Raw genomic sequence first — 18,633 nt, forward strand, 5'->3', positions numbered from 1 at the left:
TTTGATTCCATTTTCCAAGCCAGCAGCATAGCATGTTGTCTCCTCTCTGAACTCCTACCTCCCCCTTATAAGGACTCTTGTGATTATAGTGGGCTCCTGTGGCAAACCCATGATCATCTCTGCATCTCAAGATCTTTAACTAAATCACGAAGTTCCTTTCCCATATAAGGTAACATACTCACAGCTTCCTGGAACTAGGATGTGGACACCTTGGGCGGGGGGACGCTGTTCTATCTACCAGACACCCCAATGACGCAGCTACTATAAGTAAAGATGTTAACTTTCAAAACTTCAAAAATGAATTATAAAAGATATATTATCTCGTTTGGTTATCATTACCAAATAACTTCAGAAAGATAATGTGCTGGCATGTCACAGCAATTCTACGTCTCTGATTCATCTGTTCTCAACCAACAGGTCACCTAGCTGACCTGTTCTGCTTCCACTTGTAAAGCGTATTTCAAAGAAGTCACTTGCATTTCTCAAATACTCATGTTTATACCTAATATGGATGTAAAAATGCCAGGATAAATGAAAAATAATGCCGACACTTTTTTATAAGACCTGCCCAGTGGAGCAGCACCTGAGGGACAATCTTAGAACTACTAGGTAGTAAAAACATTCAGAAGAAATTTTTGAGGTTAGATGCATATAAACTGTAATCTAAAGAATCTTACAACAAGAGACGGAAAGAGAAGTTATTTTCTTCTGAGATTATGAGTCATGCCCAGGGAAATGCGAGTAGGAATTCTGAAGGATTGTAAGACTGGGGAGAGTTGGTAAGCACTGAGGAATGAGGGTGAAGCCTTTCTGGGAGAACGTAAGAACTTCTGAAAGTGAACATATATTCAGTAGTAAGAGCAGAAGATTTAGTATCTGTATATATAATTCATTTTTGGTATGGCAGTTGAAAACTGTGGACAATTTACTTATTTCTCTAATTTCATACCCACATCTATATCGTGGAGATGACATATTAACCAATTCACAGGATTAAATAAAATAGTATGTGTGGTATATATACCAGAGGGTCTGAAATATAATAAATGCTAAAGACAGGTGATATTGTGATGGTCTCACAGCTTTGCGTCCCAATCTCATTTCTCAGTAGGTGAAGATACGCATCTTCTTGAGAGGGATTACTCCCCTTAGAGGTGACTGCACAGTCTCCACAGGTACCCATTTATCACATATTAGGGGAACACAAATCTTATAAATCACCTTGAGGATAAGAAGTTTGAATTAGCAAAACTATTGTACATCCAAGTGCTATGTCCTATAAACTGTGACATTTACCTCAGCTTACAGTGTTTGAGGTATCTGCAAATCTACTTGCGTCCTATGAGAATCTGTCTGCTACTGCCCTTCCCGAACAGATTTCCTCAAAGACAATCAAACATAGGTGATCTTTGTCTCCCCTCCAGGGAGACTAGCAAGTGAAACTTTTTTCCCTTAGGAAAGACGTATATAGGTGTAATGACTTCGGGGGACCCCTTAGAAAATCAAACTTCTCCAGAAAGTCAGGAGAATTGTTTGTATTAAGCTGATCATAAGATACAACTTTGCTCTTAGGGGCGCAGAGAACAACAGCTTTATTAGTCTCTAACATCGTCAGAAAGTGAAGTAAATATTTTCAACCCTGAGATTTCTCACTATGGAGACTGCTAGAAGGAGTAGATCCTCTTTCTGTAGGTTTGCCTCTTAAGTAGAGTCTTGAGGTAACAGCCAGAGCTAGCACCCCCATATGTAGAAGAGATTCATTTGTGCTGGTAGGTGGTTTGGGATACGTCTTATTGCAATAGGATAAGGAGACAGCAGAAATCACCTGGGCTATGGTGAGAGAAAATACATTTCCTGGCTATCTGTCTTTCTGAGTCAGAGTTTGTGTTCAAGGCAGCTGGGCTGACAACAAAGAAATGCTCATGGGAGCTCTTCCTAGACAAGCCTTCTGGCTCCATGTGGCATAATTCTCCACATAACTCCCAATAATGTGATTAGAGATGGAGACCAGAGCTGGCATGAATGTAAAAATGAGTAGGAGGCAAAGAAAATGAGACACTCCTTGTCCAGGCCGTGGCCTCTGCATATGGTTCTCTGAACGCAGCCAAAGAGATGAAGGGGCTTCACATACTAGATGAAGGTATTGATGTGCAGGGATGTTAAATAACTCACCAAAAGCACTAAATGGAAGAATAAGGATTGGAATACATAGTTATGGATACCTCCACCAGGAAAAATCCATCATAACATTTGCTACTTATCTTGGCATCACTGAGTGGCTACCAATCAGCCTAAAAATAAACAAAAGTCCTAGTGACAGTTTTCATAAGCAATTGTCTATTGCCTTTCACAAATCAATGAAATAGTTAAGTGTGGCTTATAGTTATTTCTGAGTTATATTCTCCCAGTTTACTCATGAGTGTTGGTATACATCATACTCCGATAGCATCTATCTCTTAGGAAAACATTTTTCTGGTCCCAACGTGGGATAGGATGAATGCCAACGCTGCTGGATTTTCTGAAAATGCCATAGAGGTGGAGCCATATAGTAAAATTCCTTAGATGAAGAACTGTTTTTCAGAGCTTCCTTTGTTGTATGTTCAATGGAAACCACTGCCCATGTGAGAATGTGCTCTTATTGACTATATTTTTTTATTTCCATGAGCTGAATCACTTTAATTGCATTGATTAACAAATTGAACTTTCATTCAAGCATCAAATACTTTCTTCTCTCTTTCATTGCTGTAATGACTTATTAGTGTTCTGTGGTATTTTCATTTTTATTTTTAGTTTTGGTAATTGTTTAAAATAATATTAATGTAATGATAATCAAAATGAGGAATAAAGGATTTATTAATTCAGAATAAAAAATAACCACAATTGAGAGAAATAATCTGGGAAGTAAGACTATGATCTATAAGAGAAAATATTCCTAATTGATGGAAATAAACTATTCTCATTCAAATTATTAACCTTCCAGTTTATAAATTAAATGTATTTTAATCATTGCCAGTTGTTTTTAATAGTGTGTAAAAAGATTTATATGTGTCCTTGATGTTTCCTACCCAATTCTGAATTCTAGGCAATTATTTTTGTAGCCGAATTTAACATTACATAGTTGAGACTCTGTTATATAGAATCCTCCCTCATTTGTTGATCATATTTATAGAAAGTAAATTGTCTGAGAGATCATGTGGGCTTTGGCTCATAAAGAGACACTACTCCATCTTAATTAACGTTTCTCTTAGTTTAAAAACTTCAGACCTCTGCCATACATTGACACTGTGACTTCAAAGCCACTTTCAGCAGTTATTCTTTTGAGTAATACAACTTCCTCTTCAGATTTCTCCAAACTGTAAGCCCAAAGCAGACAGAAACTACAAAATGCATTTAAGTGTTATAATTTTTCTATAGGTTATACTAGTCCAATATTACAAAATAATTCCAATTGACCCTTTGAAAACAATATATTCTAAATTGATTGAGTCATTATAGTTTTTCAAATAAAATTACTGTCATTAACTTTAAACAGTAAAAATTTTCTTTTTTTTAAAGCACAAATGTCACAGTTTTGCAAAACACAGGATCTACGCGTATTTAGCCCTCCCTATATGTGTTTTTCATTGAATCTGACACTCATTCATTTAACAAAAACTTTCTGAGTGTCTTTTATATCATAGTGAACAATGCTGGCCACTCAGAAGGGCAAATTGATGTATGTGATAATACGTATTACCCAGGATGCATTTTGTATGGCAAAAATGGCATTTGAATTCAACTGAATGGCCTTCTGTATCACACTCCTCACTATTTCATCTTTGACTATGTCTTTAAAAATAACTAGAGGTTTATGGTGATAATTATTTTTACTGATGTCTTAGACCAAAATTGCACATTTAATTTCAGCTTATAGGGACTCCTCATTCATAATGAGTTAGTGCCCAAACAGCCTTGAATCACCAAAGCAGAAAGGACCATGTCATCTTTACCTAGACTTTCAACTGGTTCTTGAAAGGATCAGCTGGCTGCCTGCCTTCTTCTTTATGGTAATTATTTTTGTGTAAGCAAAGACAGCTCTTTAATCAAGTGGGAAGTCTAGCCTCAGACTCTCAGAGGACTCTCATGAACTTTAAGGCATTACTTTCAACGTCTGCAAATAGGCCATTTGCCGCTCAGTGGATAAATTCAGTGGGCATCTATGCAAGTGTCCAAGACAGACCTCAGAGCATGCTCCAATTAATATATGCCTATCTTACACCCACAAAAGAATATACAATCATTGTCAATATGTTTTCATTACTCAGATCATCCTACTTGCCTGGGTCTTAAAAAAAAAAGACAATCATATATATGAAGAAAAATTATAATTTAGCACAATTGAATTTAACTTGCAATGTACCGAGAACTCTTTATTATCTATGTAGAAAATTTGCTGTGATCATGCAAAATAAAATATCTACCATGTGTATTTAAATGCTATAATGCTATCTTACATTATAATACATGATAAAATTTATTCTCTTCCAAGTATCAGATGAAGTCAGGGCTCAAAGGTCTTATCACTTTTGATGTCAGTTACATAAGAAAGAAGAGTGGTTCTCAGAGTAGATCCTAAAAATGAGAGAAAAATCACCACATTGGATAGAGTTTAAAAAATATTACTATATATGAGCAATGGTAAATGTTTAACAACAAGCTTTTTAAGGGGGGAGGCAAGGCTTATTTATAGTGTTTGCTGATGTTCATGGTATAAACATTCCCACCATGGCTAATTTTAAGCAACCAATATGTCATCACTGAGCATAGAGTAGGAAAGACATCAGTAAAATCAGCATTGGTGAGCCAGTAAAAACCAGGTCCATCACATGTTTTGGAGTTAGAGATCATCAAATATCCATATAATTCCTCATATTTACTAGCCTTCCTTGAAGTTAAAATGAACGCACATGACTGTTTCTGGCCTAAAAAGTGAGCAAAAGTGATATGTGTCATTTCCAAGCAAAAGTAGTTCTGAGCAGGTGTGAGCATCTTCCATCTGTTTCCCTGCTGTCACCACTGGGAGGACTTGTGTCCCATAAGGCGCAGCTACAAGGTGAGAGAGGGCTGCCTCACCCACATCTGACTTCGTGTAATGTAAAATATACATTGCTGTGTAAGGCATTGAGGACTTAGGATGTATCTTTTGTGTAATGATTCTATGATGAATCAGCCTTTTGAAACTTTCACATGTGACCTAAAATTGTCATGTGTCAGCAAATTTTTTCATACGGAAATAAAAATAAAGATATTAAGTAAATAACTAAAATAAAGTTCTAGAATTGAAAGATATTTAAGCTAAAAGTAAACCATCAGTTAATGTAAATGCTATTAAGTTGGTGAAGTATATTTAGATTCTCTGAAAGGAGTCAGAAAAGCTGAAGAAGAGGCTGTAGAATAAAATTACCTGTAAGACTATTGCTCCATGATATGATTTTTATACAATTCTAAATAGTTTGGCTTTCCTTTATAAATGTGGTTTTGAAAAATTTGTTAAAGACTGAGAATAATTGAAACAGAGACTAGTATATGTTTCCTCTGACCTTTTTTGAATTACATAACTCCAATTTTAATTGATTCCTTTCCTCTGACCTTTCTATCACCCTTCTGTCCTTGACAGATTGTCTTTAAGGAATGGGGGCATTTCTCAGAATGTATCCCCATCATTAAGCCATGAACGACTGTATTAAAATCAGATAAGGCAAAAAAAATTTCAGAAAGAGAGAGAGATGTTGTGTTATAAAAGATTTAATCTACCAAGAAGATATAACAATCCTAAATGTGTATTCCCCAAACAAAGCTTCAAAATATGTGACACATAAACTGGTAGAACTGAAAGGAGATATAGACAAATCAACACATGGTTAGAGACTTCAGCACCTTCATTTCAACAACTGATAAAACAACTAGACAGAAAATCAACAAGAATTGGAAGAACTCAACACACCATCAACCAATAGAGTCTAATTTGGCATTTATAGAACATCTCAGCCAACACAGTAGAATACACATTATTTTCAAGTGCTGACAAAACATATACCAAGGTAGATCTATTCTAGGCCCCAAAAGTACTTCAACAAATTTAAAAGAAATGAAAATCATACAGAGAGCTTTCTCCAACTACAATGGAATCAAACTAGGAAGCAATACAGTCATGCATTGCTAAATGATGGGGGTACTTCTGAGAAATGCATTGTTAGGTGATTTTGTCATTGTGCAAACATCACACAGTGTACTTACACAAACCTATATGGTATAGCCTACTACACACCTAAGCTATATGATACCAATCTTATGGGACCACCAACATATATACAGTCCCTCACTGACCAAAACATCATTATATTGCATGATTCTATCAGAAAGATAGAGAAATCTTCAACACATGAAAATTTGAAAATATACTTTTAAATAATCTGTAAGTCAAAGAAGTCTCAAGGGAAATAAAAGATACATTGAACTGAATGAAAATGAAAATACAGCATATCAAAGTGATACCAGCCCTGATATCAGTTCCTCTACATTAAACCCAGCCTATATGGGGTAAAATCAAAGCACTCATCCCCTTTCCCTGCTTACTCCCTGACTTCCTGGCATCAGAAGCCACCATCCACCAGGGAGGCAGGCAAAAAGGGACACCCTCTTGCAGATTCCCTTATCTCGCCATCCTCCTCCCTACAAGCAGCCTCACAAGGCCAAATGCAGGCTGATGGGAAGGCACTGACCAGCAAGACCACAGGCCCCCCAGTCCCTACAAGCAGCCACATTCCTTGCAGCCTTTAAAAACCCTTGCTTCCCATCTTTTAGGGAGACAAGACAAATTTAAGGGCTCACTCTCGTCTCCCAGCTGATGTCATCTGAAATAAAAACTCTTTCCTTGCCATAAGCCTGGTGTTCCAGTTCCTATTTGGCCCCTCTTGTGTGGCAGGTAAAGAACCTGTGATTGTATGTGGTAACAATTTGACAAACCAGCCAAGAGGCTCTTGCCCATGGCTTTGTGGCTCCGGGCTGACTGGGATTTCCTGGGAAGCAGTCCAGCAGCTGCCTACGTGATTTGCACTAAGGACTGCCCCCAGTACTTTCCATCTGACCTGGCACGCTGGCCCTAGGAACATTTTCTTATGGCAGGGAAATAGGTTCTAGATTTGTTTGTTTTTGCTCCTGGTGAGTCAACGGACTCAATCTGGAACTGGGCATGTCACCTCAGAGATGCCCTTAAACTCCCTTCCCCTCCGTCTGGGGTCCTTCCATTTATGGCAGGGCCATCTGGGGTCCCTTCCATTCACAGAGGAGCCATCTGGGCACACATTCAGAGTGGGTACAGTTGTAGGGCTTTCTAGCCCAGCTCTGGGAACCAGTTCACTGGTATCTGGTTTTCCTATGTCTGGATCTGTGTGTCTGTCCATCTCTGCTTATAAAAAGTCGCAACACCCCAGCCAGATTGGATAAGTGCCCCACTATGCATGCTGAGGTCCCTTTGTCCTTGTTCATTTGAGAAGATCCACAAGGCAGATCTTCATTTCTTGGGCACTGCCAAGTTTAAGATACAGACTAAGTGGGACTGGAAGCACAAGTTTTGGTTTTTGGTTTCAGTTTCTTTGTTCTAGCTTCCATTTGCTAGCCCAGGGTTTTTGGGAAAGCATGCTTGTTTGGTGTTTGGTTGCTGTTTGTCTTTTTGCCTGTTTTTCTTTTTCTTTTCTTTTCTTTCTTTTTTTTTTTTTTTTGAGGAAGATAGCCCTGAGATAACTGCTGCCAATCTTCCTCTTTTTGCTGAGGAAGACTGGCCCTGAGCTAACATCTGTGCCCACCTTCCTCTACTTTATATGTGGGATGCCTACCACAGCATGGCGTGCCAAGAGGTGCCATGTCCACAGCCAGGATCCGAACTGGCGAACACTGGGCTGCCGAGAAGTGGAACGTGCAAACTTAACCACTGTGTCACTGGGCCAGCCCCTTGCCTGTTTTTCAAAAGTGTTAATATGGGAGGTGCCACATCTATCCCACCTAAGAGATACTTGGGAAAAATTTTGGCTGATTAGTTGGCCCATAGTTATGAGCCAATAGCAAAAAAACAAACGGCCATTCTGGGAAACCTCTGTTTCAGATGAGTCCACCTTAAGGGTTGCCCTTAAAAGAGAGGATTCAAAATCTCTCGTAATGGAATGTGGTCTTTGATTGATATGCAGAAACTTCCAAAAGACTAAGTTATTTAACATGACATAAAATGATCTTTGATAAATGAAAGCCTGTTTAAGTTTACTGGTTTGATTTAAATACACGTCCTCAGCTTTATCAGCACTGGATATGATGAAAACATACAGCCTGAGTCTGCTGGTCAAATGAGCTCATGTTATCTCTGTTACAAAATTTGTCAGTAAAAGTGATAACTTAGAATAATGGCTGATTTTGTTTGATGTCTCAAGAGGTTTTTGTAGATGATCTAAATGTAATTATTGAGGACAGGTAAACTAAATAAATGTAAAAAAGGGTAAAAGTTTCAGAGAAACTTTTTAACAATAATTATGTGCTATGGTGTATATACTTCAAACAACTTAAGATGATGGCTAAGCACTTTAATGTCACACAAAGTTTTTGAGAGTAATCTAAACATAATTGCTGAAAACAAATACTTTCAATAAATAAAATGGGTAAAAGTTTTGGGTGCAATACTTATGTTTTACGGTATATACACTTAAAAATCAGCTTCCAAAATCTTTTTTGGTAACTTCAAACTTTAGAGTTTTACTAAATTAAGTGAAATGATAGAAATTTATTGAGTATCTAGGTCATTTTCTAAACAAGATAAAATATTTTTTTCCCCAAGGAAGATTAGCCCTGACCTAACTACTACCAGTCCTCCTCTTTCTGCTGAGTAAGACTGGCCCTGAGCTAACATCCATGGCCATCTTCCTCTACTTTGTATGTGGGATGCCTACCACAGCATGGCATGCCAAGCGGTGCCATGTCCGCACCTGGGATCTGAACCAGCGAACCCCAGGCTGCTGAGAAGCGGAATGTGCGCACTTAACTGCTGCACCACCAGGCCAGCCCCTCAAATAAGTAATCTTAAACTACACCTAACAGAACTAGAAAAGGAAGAACAAGACCTAAGTCAGCAGAAGAAGGGAAATAATAAAAATTACAGCAGAAATGAATGAAATAGAGACTAAAAAAAAACAAAACAAATGATCAATGAAACTAAGAGTTGGTTCTTTGAGAAGGTAAACTGACAAAGCCTTAGCCAGACTCACCAAGAGAGAGAAGGCACAAACAAATAAAATTAAAAGTGAAAGAGGAGAAATTACAACAGGTACCACAGAAATACAGAGGATTATAAGAGAATATTATGAAAAACTATATGTCAACACTTTGGATAACCTAAAAGAAACGGAAAAATTCTTAGACTCATACAACCTCCTTAAACTGAATCAAGAAGAAATAGAGAATCTGAATAGAGCAATCAGAAGTAAAGAGATAGAAACAGCAATCAAAAAATCAAAAGAACCTCCCAAAAAGCAAATCCAGGACCAGATGGATTCTCTGGGGAATTCTACCAAACATTCAAAGAAGATTTAATACCTATCCTTCTCAAGTTATTCTGAAAAATTGAATAAGATGAAATGCTTCCTAAGACATTCTGAGTCCAAAATTACCCTGATACCACAACCAGACAGGAACAACACAAGGAAGAAAAATTATAGGCCAATACTGCTCATGAAGATAGGTGCAAAAATACTCAACAATATATTGGCAAATTGAATACAACAATACATTAAAAAGATCATACACCATGATCAAGTGGGATTTAGACTAGAGATGCATGGATGGTTCCATCCATCCACAAATTAATCAATGTGATACACCACATTAACAAAATGAGGAGTAAAAATCACATTATCATCTCAACAGGTGCACAGAAAGCATTTAACAAGATCCAAAATCCATTTATGATAAAAACTCTCAATAAAATGGGTATAAAAGGAAAGTACCTCAATATAATAAAGGTACTGCAACCTTTATTATAGGTCTACATGACACTGTGACAAACCCACAGACAACATCCTACTTAATGGTGAAAAACTGAAAGCCATCCCTCTGAGAAGAGGAACAAGACAAAGGTGCTTACTCTTGCCACTCCAATTCAACATAGTACTGGAGGTTTTGGCCAGAGCAATTAGGCAAGAAAAATAAATAAAATGTATCCAAATTGGAAAGGAAGATGTAGAACTCTCTCTGTTTACAGATGACATGATTCTGTATATAGAAAACCCTAAAGAATCCACCAGAAAACTATTAGAAATAATAAACAACTATAGCAAAGTTGCAGGGGACAAACTCAACTTACAAAAATCCATTGCATCTCTATACAATAACAACAAACTATCAGAAAGAGAAGTCAAGAGTCATCCCATTTATAATTGCAACAAAAAGAATAAAATATCTAGGAAAAAATGTAACCAAGGAGGTGAAAGACCTATACACTGAAAACTGTAAGACATTATTGAAAGAAATCGAAGGACATAAAGAAATGGAAAGGTATTCCATGCTCATGGATTGGAAGAATAAACACAGTTAAAATGTCCATATTACCTAAAGTAATCTACAGATTCAATGCAATCCTACTAAGAATCCCAATGACATTCTTCAAGGAAATAGAACAAGTAATCCTAAAATTTATATGAACAAAAGACCCTGAATAGCAAAAGCAAAACTGAGACAAAAGAACAAATTTGGTGGCATCACAATCCCTGACCTCAAAGTATACTACAAAGCTATAGTAATCAAAACAGCACGGTAATAGCACCAAAACAGACACACAGATCAATGGAACAGAATTGAAAGCCCAGAAATAAAACCACACATCCAGGGACAGCTAATTTTCAACAAAGGAGCCAAGAACATACAATGGAGAACGGAAAGTCTCTTCAACAAATGGTGCTGGGAAAACCGGAGAGCCATATGCAAAAGAATGAAAGTAGACCATTATCTCACACTATACACAAAAATTACTCAAAATGGGTTAAAGACTTGAATGTAAGCCCTGAAACCATAAAACTCCTAGAAGAAAATACAGACAGTACGCTCTTTGACACTGGTTTTAGCCGCATCTTTTCAAATACCATATCTATGTGGACAAGGGAAACAAAAGAAAAAGTTAATAAATGGGACTACATGAGACTAAAAAGCTTCTGCAAAGCAAAGGAAACCATGAACAAAATGGAAAGACAACCCACAAACTGGGAGAAAATATTTGCAAATCATTTATCCAACAAGAGGTTGATCTCCAAAATGTATAGAGAACTCAACAACAACAACAACAAAAAAACCAATCAAAAACTGGGCAGAGGACATGAACAGACATTTTTCCAAGAAAGATATACAGATGGCCAACAGACACACAAAATGATGTTCAATATCACTAATTATTAGGGAAATGCAAATCAAAACTACAATGTGATGCCACCTTACACCTGTCAGAATGACTATAATTACCAAGATGAAAAATAGCAAATGTTGGAAAGGATGTGGAGAAAAGGGAACCCTCATACACTGATGGTTGGAAAGCAAACTGGTGCAGCCACTAGGGAAAACAGTATGGAGATTTCTCAAAAAATTAAAAATAAAAATACCATATGATCTAGCTATCCCACTACTGGCTATTTATCCAAAGAACTTGAAATCCATGATCCCAAGAGATTTATGCACCCCTATTTTCATTGAAGTATTACCATTCTGCATTCATAGCAGCATTATTATTCACAATAGCCAAGATGTGGAAGCAACCCAAGTGCCCTTCTACAGGTGAATGGATAAAGAAGATGTGGTGTGTGTAGATATATATATACAATGGAATACTACTCAGCCATAAAAAAGACAAAATTGTACCATTTGCAGCAACATGGGTAGACCTTCAGGGTATGACGTTAAGCGAAATAAGGCACACAGAGAAGGATAAATACTGCATGATTTCACTCATATGTGGAAGATAACAAATACATTGATAAAGAGAACAGATTAGTGGTTACCAGAGGGGAAGTGAGTTGGGCTGGGGAGAAGGACACATATGTATGTGCACATATGTGTGTACATATGTAGATGGAAAGGAGAACATATGTATGGTGATGGATAAAAATGAGACTACTAGGGCTGAGCATGATGAAGTCTATTCAGGAATTGATAAACAATAATGCACACCCAAAATTACACAATGTTATAAACCATTACAATCCCAATAAAATTACTTTAAAAAAGAGGATATCCAAAAGGCCGATAAGCATATGATGTGTTCAATACAGTCATTAACAAAATATAAACAAAAATCACAAAGAAATGCCACAATGGCTTAAATTATAAAACTAGGGACCAGCCCTGTGGTTGAGTGGTTCACTTCTCACACTCCGCTTTGGCAGCCCAGGGTTAGAGGGTTCAGGTCCTGGGCGTGGACCTACACACCGATCATCAAGCCATGCTGTGGCAGCATCCCACATGGAAGAACTGGAATGACTTAGAACTAGGATATACAGCTATGTACTGGGACCTTGGGAGGGAAAAAATGAAAAAGAGGAAGATCGGCAACAGATGTTAACTCAGGGTCAAACTTCCTCACTGAAAAAAAGGAAAATACATTTAAGGAAGATTTTTTTTTAATTATAAAACTAATATCTAGTACCAGTGGGAATGTATAAAATCATAAAACTGCACTGGAGAATTGTTTGGCAATATCTACTAAACATAAACGTGCCTGTCATATGATTTAGCAATTCTGTTCCATTGGTATATACCCACTGAAAACATGTATAAGAATATTCCTAGAAGCTTTAATGACAATAGCCAAAAACTAGAAATAATTCAAATGTATATGAACAGTAGAATATAAAAACAAATTGTGGAAATGTTCATATTGAATATATGCATCATAAGAAAGATCAAACTACTAATACAACAACATGAGTGAATCTCAAAAACATTACATTGGGTCAAAGAAGCCAGGCACAAAAGCATACATGCTGGAAAATTTATTTGTAGGAGGTTCAAAAACAGGCAAAACTAATCTGTTGCAATAAAAGTCAAATAGTGGTTACTTCAGAAGAAAGAAGTGATTTCTGGCAGTCAAGAGGTGAGGGACAAAGAAATTTTCTGTTGTGATGGAGATGTTCTGTGCCTTGATCGGGATGGTACTTACACAAGTGTATTAATATATAAAAAATTACTGACCCATACACTTACCATTTATAGCTCTCGCACTTGGGTCGTTTGACCAGGAGACCACATAGATGTGAAGGTATCTCTGGTCATGACATCAAGACACCACATGGAGTCTCTGGCAAGGTCTCCTATGTGAATCATAGGATGGATCACAGGGATTCTACATCCAAACCCTTCCATCTACAGCAGAGACGATACACCCTTTAAAACACAGCTCCTCAGATACTCTTGAGCCTTGGTAGAGACGAATCATAGAGCATCACGTAACTATAAACCTAAGGTTGCCCTATTTTGAGCTGAGATGTCATCACGCCCAGAAAATTGTAAGACTGAGTGATCACAGCAACTATCCATGATATAAAAAACAAAGAATGTGATATAACTTAGGACAAGAGCAAGTGCAGAAGACGAAAGCTGAAAGAAGAGTTGGCCCAGATGCCCAGAACACCTACATCACTCATGCCTCCCTCTCAGTTGATAGGTAAGTAGATAGACGGATGGAGGGATGGATAGATAGATAGATAGTTGCTGAGTGATTCCCTACAATCAGCTGACAGTTTAGGAAAAAAGATAGTCCTGATACAAGGATGATTTGGCAAGATATACTGGTGCAATATATCTACCATTCAGGTTTGAGGCCTTAAAGGTAATCGATGATGGTAAATCTCTCATTGCCCACCGCTGACAATTTACCTAGTCATCTACTTTGTGGAAAAAGGAGTTGCCTGAGGTGAGAATATGTTGGACTCTTGAAAATTGGAAAATGGATTGACTGGTTGGTCATTGACCTGGAAGGAGCACAGTTGGACTATCGGGTACATGGAAGTATGGGGAAGAGATGTATGAAAATATGTATATCTCATATTAATGCCAAACAACAAGTGACTGTGAGCGACATAAATACGAAAAGATCTGGGATGTTGAACCTCAAAGGCAAGCCCTGGAATAAACTGAAAGGGCCTTCCAAGGACGATGCCATGAAAGCTTACATTGACAAAGTAGAAGACCTAAAGAAAAATATGGACTATAAGGGACTGGATTTGACTGCCAGCCATGCATTTCATCTAAACTGATACAATGCCTTGTTTTTCTAATACTGTGGATGAAGTGAAGTAATGAAAATAATCAGTTAACGCCATTCCTCAAATCTTTCCAGGCTATGGCTCTAGGAGATTAGGGGCTGATGTACTTACTGACCTTCACTGAGTAGTTTTTATCTGTAGATCAATTAAAAGTGCATTTGTTACTTTAAAAATAAATCATTCCCGAAGAGGTATTAAACAACCAGGCACAGGATGACTCAGTCATAAACGTCAGCCAGGCTTTGCTCTCAGCCACCCTAGTGATTGCACAGTGAGTACACCAATGCAGTAGCCATGGCAAAAGAGATGGAGGCTTTGCATGAATCCATCAGCATAGGCTACCCCTTGCCAAGTCTGCTCTACTCAGCTGAACATCTGTCCTGTGAGTAGCAGAGATCAATGCTGGGCCCTCAATATGGTGCCTTCCTACTAAGGAGACCAACACAGTTGATGGCCTGTTGATTTCTTCCACCCTATATAGGGCAATAATTCATTGTGATTGCAGATGTTATGCATTACAGGTATGAATTTCTCTTTCTTATCTGCAGAACCTTAGCTAGTACCTCTAACGGAGGGCTATTTCTGACATGGTTTCACTCATAACATCACTTCAGTCCAATAGACTCACTTCACAGCAAAGAAAGCGACAGGGGGCAAATGGTCAAGGGATTTACTGGTCCCAATACATGTATTACTCAGAAATTGTAAACCTGATAGAAATTGTGACCTGACACACAGATTTAGGGCACTAGATTGTTGATAACACCCTGAAGAATTGGAATGCTATCCTCCAAGTATATGCTTTAATAGTAGAACGTGCCTACTTTGATAGGTGGAATACATATATCCAGCCCCATCCATGAGGGTAGAGGGGACACGAGTTGACCATCTGCCTTTACGGAGCTATATCTTTCCCATGAGGAAAGGTCCAAGAGTTATCAAAAAAAGAAAATTTTCAAAAGTAAACTTTTTTCAGCCCTTGTGCCTCATCCATTCTTCTTCCAGACAGGGCGACAAGCCCTGGAGCATGTCTAACATGAATCCCTAACATGAATGCCCTCACATTTCCAGATCTATGCTCAAGGATGTAGGGTATGGCTGCTATCTAAAATAATCTAATGATTAAGACCTTCAAATGCAAGTTTGTTCTCCTACCAGCTTCAGGACAGTTGGGAAACCAGACTACAATAAAAGAAATATGGCTGCGGGAATGAATGTCAAGGTTCCATTTCACTGACAATACCCAGACACGGATCTTTGCATCCCCCAAGTGCCCCTTGAAGGCTTAGGAGCTGGAACAGCATAAAAATTCATGAAACTATAACAAATTCCTGTATTTGGGTAGCTGTAATATTCATGCGGCACCAGGGTATGACTTCATGTGTGTGTATCCTTTCAGTTACGGAGGGACCACCTGCTCTTACCTTCACTTTGCAAGATCTTGCTATCTCTCTGGCTTCCTCAGAGACAGAAAGTCCTCTCCCCTCTCAAAAGGAAATCAGCAGTTGGGTTCTTCATGTCTCTATAGGGAACATGCTGGTGCACGCAAGACCTACTGTCTCGTGCCCTACACAAAGCCCTCATGACAATTAGAAAGGTACTCTGTGGAGATAATAAGTTAATAAAGCCTTTTCTTCTCAAAGGAAACTTGAAGAGCCAAGAACCTTCTTTGGCAGGACTCTTATGAGCAGAAAGTCTTCCAGGGCTGTCAGTGAACTCAGCTACACTAGACGTGTTTGCCTTGTCTGCATGAAGATTTTTGGGTCCTTATACCATAGTCATCTCTGGACACACGGGTTCCCTAATTGCCTTTGTGAGTTCTGGTCAAATATATTTTAACATCATTTTCATTGCTTATCTTTTACTCTTACACTTTAATATTATGCAAAAGTACATTTTTATTAATGCTCAAATTTTGCTAATTGATACTTTAAATCATAGGATAATCTGAGTAAATACGTTATTAATATATTAATATATGAATCTAATCAATATATTAATGGTTATTTATGACTGGTAGCTATTTTTAAGGTAAGAGATACATGTGTGCCATGACTTTCTGGTAAATGTTTAATATTAAACAAAAAAGGCCAGCACTTCTTTATTAAAAACCTAGATTTGAAATGTCACATACAGAGGAAGTCTAATATCTAAATATAGTTGGAAGAATATCCAGAGTTGGCAGATAAGTGTATAAGTGCTCATTTATTTATTATGTGCAAGTTATGAGGCCACAGTCTGAGGAATGAGTTTGAGCTCAGAGTTCCCATCACTGATAGCTCCACCCTCAGAACAATGCTAGGACCTAATAGGAAGTCAATAAATACCTGCGAATTATTTTATTTTCAACATCCTGGACCCGACACTTATCACTGGAATGGTAACAAGAGAGTTATAATGCAAATGGGATGATTTTTAAACAGGTTTATAATTTGATGGCCATTTAAATTGAGAATTATTGCTCATCCTTGCCGTCTCCAAGATGATCTTATATAAAAGATGGGAATAAAATTTAAACAAAAATGTTTGTACTTACATTTTATTGTGGGATCATAGAGTAAGAAAGATGATTTAGTTCAGTCTCTCAAGGAATTCAGAGACTTGCCCCCTCACAGAAGTCATCTAACTATTGCCAATTACCTGCACAGATAGTGCCTAAAACCAGAATTTATTTGAAGGATACGAGGTATCTCAGTGAGTGAAATAAAAACTGTATTCTATTAACATGTGACCATATATTTATTTTGAAAATTTAACCTCTGTTAAAAACATTGAAAGCCACAACAAGAGAAACGTATGTATATGTGTACATGTACACAAATATTTTTTAAAATTTATTTTAGGGTTACCAAATATAGTCTTTAAACATTCATCAAAAAACACAAAAATTCACTGAAAGCATTTCTGAACAATTCTCTATCCAACAAAAAGGTATCAAACAGGTTAACATAAATCTATTTTTGAAGACTTCTCTTAAAACATGAACATTAACTCAATTTCCTCTGTTTTAGGAATATGAGAGACAATATGACATCTATCATGGAGTTCATCCTACTAGGGTTTCCCTTCACCCCAAGGATTCAGATGCTTCTCTTTGGGCTCTTCTCCCTGTTCTACACCTTAACCCTGCTGGGTAACGGGGTCATCCTGGGGCTCATCTCACTGGACTCCAGACTGCACACCCCCATGTACTTCTTCCTCTCACACCTGGCCATCGTCGACATAGCCTATGCCTGCAACACAGTGCCCCAGATGCTGGTGAACCTCCTGAATCCAGCCAGGCCCATCTCCTTTGCTGGCTGCATGACACAGACCTTTCTCTTTTTGACATTTGCTGTCACCGAATGTCTTCTCTTGGTGGTAATGTCCTATGATCGGTATGTGGCCATATGCCACCCCCTCCGATATTCTGCCATCATGAGTTGGAGAGTCTCCGTCACCCTTGCAGTGACTTCCTGGACCATTGGAGTTCTTCTGTCTTTGGTTCATCTAGTTTTACTTCTATCTTTACCCTTTTGTAGACCTCAGAAAATTAATCACTTTTTCTGTGAAATCATGGCTGTTCTCAAACTTGCCCGTGCAGATACCCACATCAATGAAATAGTAGTGTTGGCTGGAGCAATTTCTGTGCTAGTGGGACCCTTCTCATCAATTGTAGTCTCATACATGTGCATCCTCGGTGCCATCCTTAGGATCCAGTCAGGGGAAGGTCAAAGAAAGGCCTTCTCCACCTGCTCATCCCACCTCTGTGTGGTTGGACTCTTCTATGGCACAGCCATTATCACGTATGTTGGGCCTCAGCATGGGAACCCAAAGGAGCAGAGGAAATATCTCCTCTTGTTTCACAGCCTTTTCAATCCCATGCTTAATCCCCTGATCTATAGTCTGAGGAACAAAGAAGTGAAGAATGCCTTAAAGACAGTGCTGAGAAGAGAGAGAGTCTTATGAAAAGATTATGGCATCAGAGTTGACAGTGACCTAGGAAGACATTATCTCAAGGGGTTCTAAACTGAACTCAGCACAAGAATTATCTGAATTAAAGCACAAGAATTAAAAGTAGAATTATCTGCTGCCCCACCAGTAGATCACTGATTCAGTAGATGTGAGATGTATTCTAGAAGTCTGTCTTCAAATATTATCAGCAGCAAATTGTGATGCAGCTGGTCGACGGACCAGGATTTGGAAACCATAGATCTAGAACAACACCCTTTATAATATCTCAGTCAAGCTATGGTCAGCCCCATATCTCCCAAAATGTCCTCCTCAAAGCACTAGCCCCTCAAGAAGGCTTTAAAAATACATTCTGTGG

General features: G+C 38.1%; 1 protein-coding gene across 1 annotated transcript; it reads left to right on the forward strand.

The window, feature by feature from the left end:
• The first annotated feature begins 17,339 nt into the window (after positions 1-17,339).
• On the forward strand, positions 17,340-18,272 carry OR2A7 (olfactory receptor family 2 subfamily A member 7). The gene is given in 1 exon segment (NM_001391047.1): positions 17,340-18,272. A coding segment is annotated over 1 exon segment (933 nt).
• The last annotated feature ends 361 nt before the right edge of the window (positions 18,273-18,633 follow it).

The sequence above is a fragment of the Equus caballus genome, chromosome 4 (assembly GCF_041296265.1).
Source record: "Equus caballus isolate H_3958 breed thoroughbred chromosome 4, TB-T2T, whole genome shotgun sequence".
Taxonomy (NCBI): Eukaryota; Metazoa; Chordata; class Mammalia; order Perissodactyla; family Equidae; genus Equus; species Equus caballus.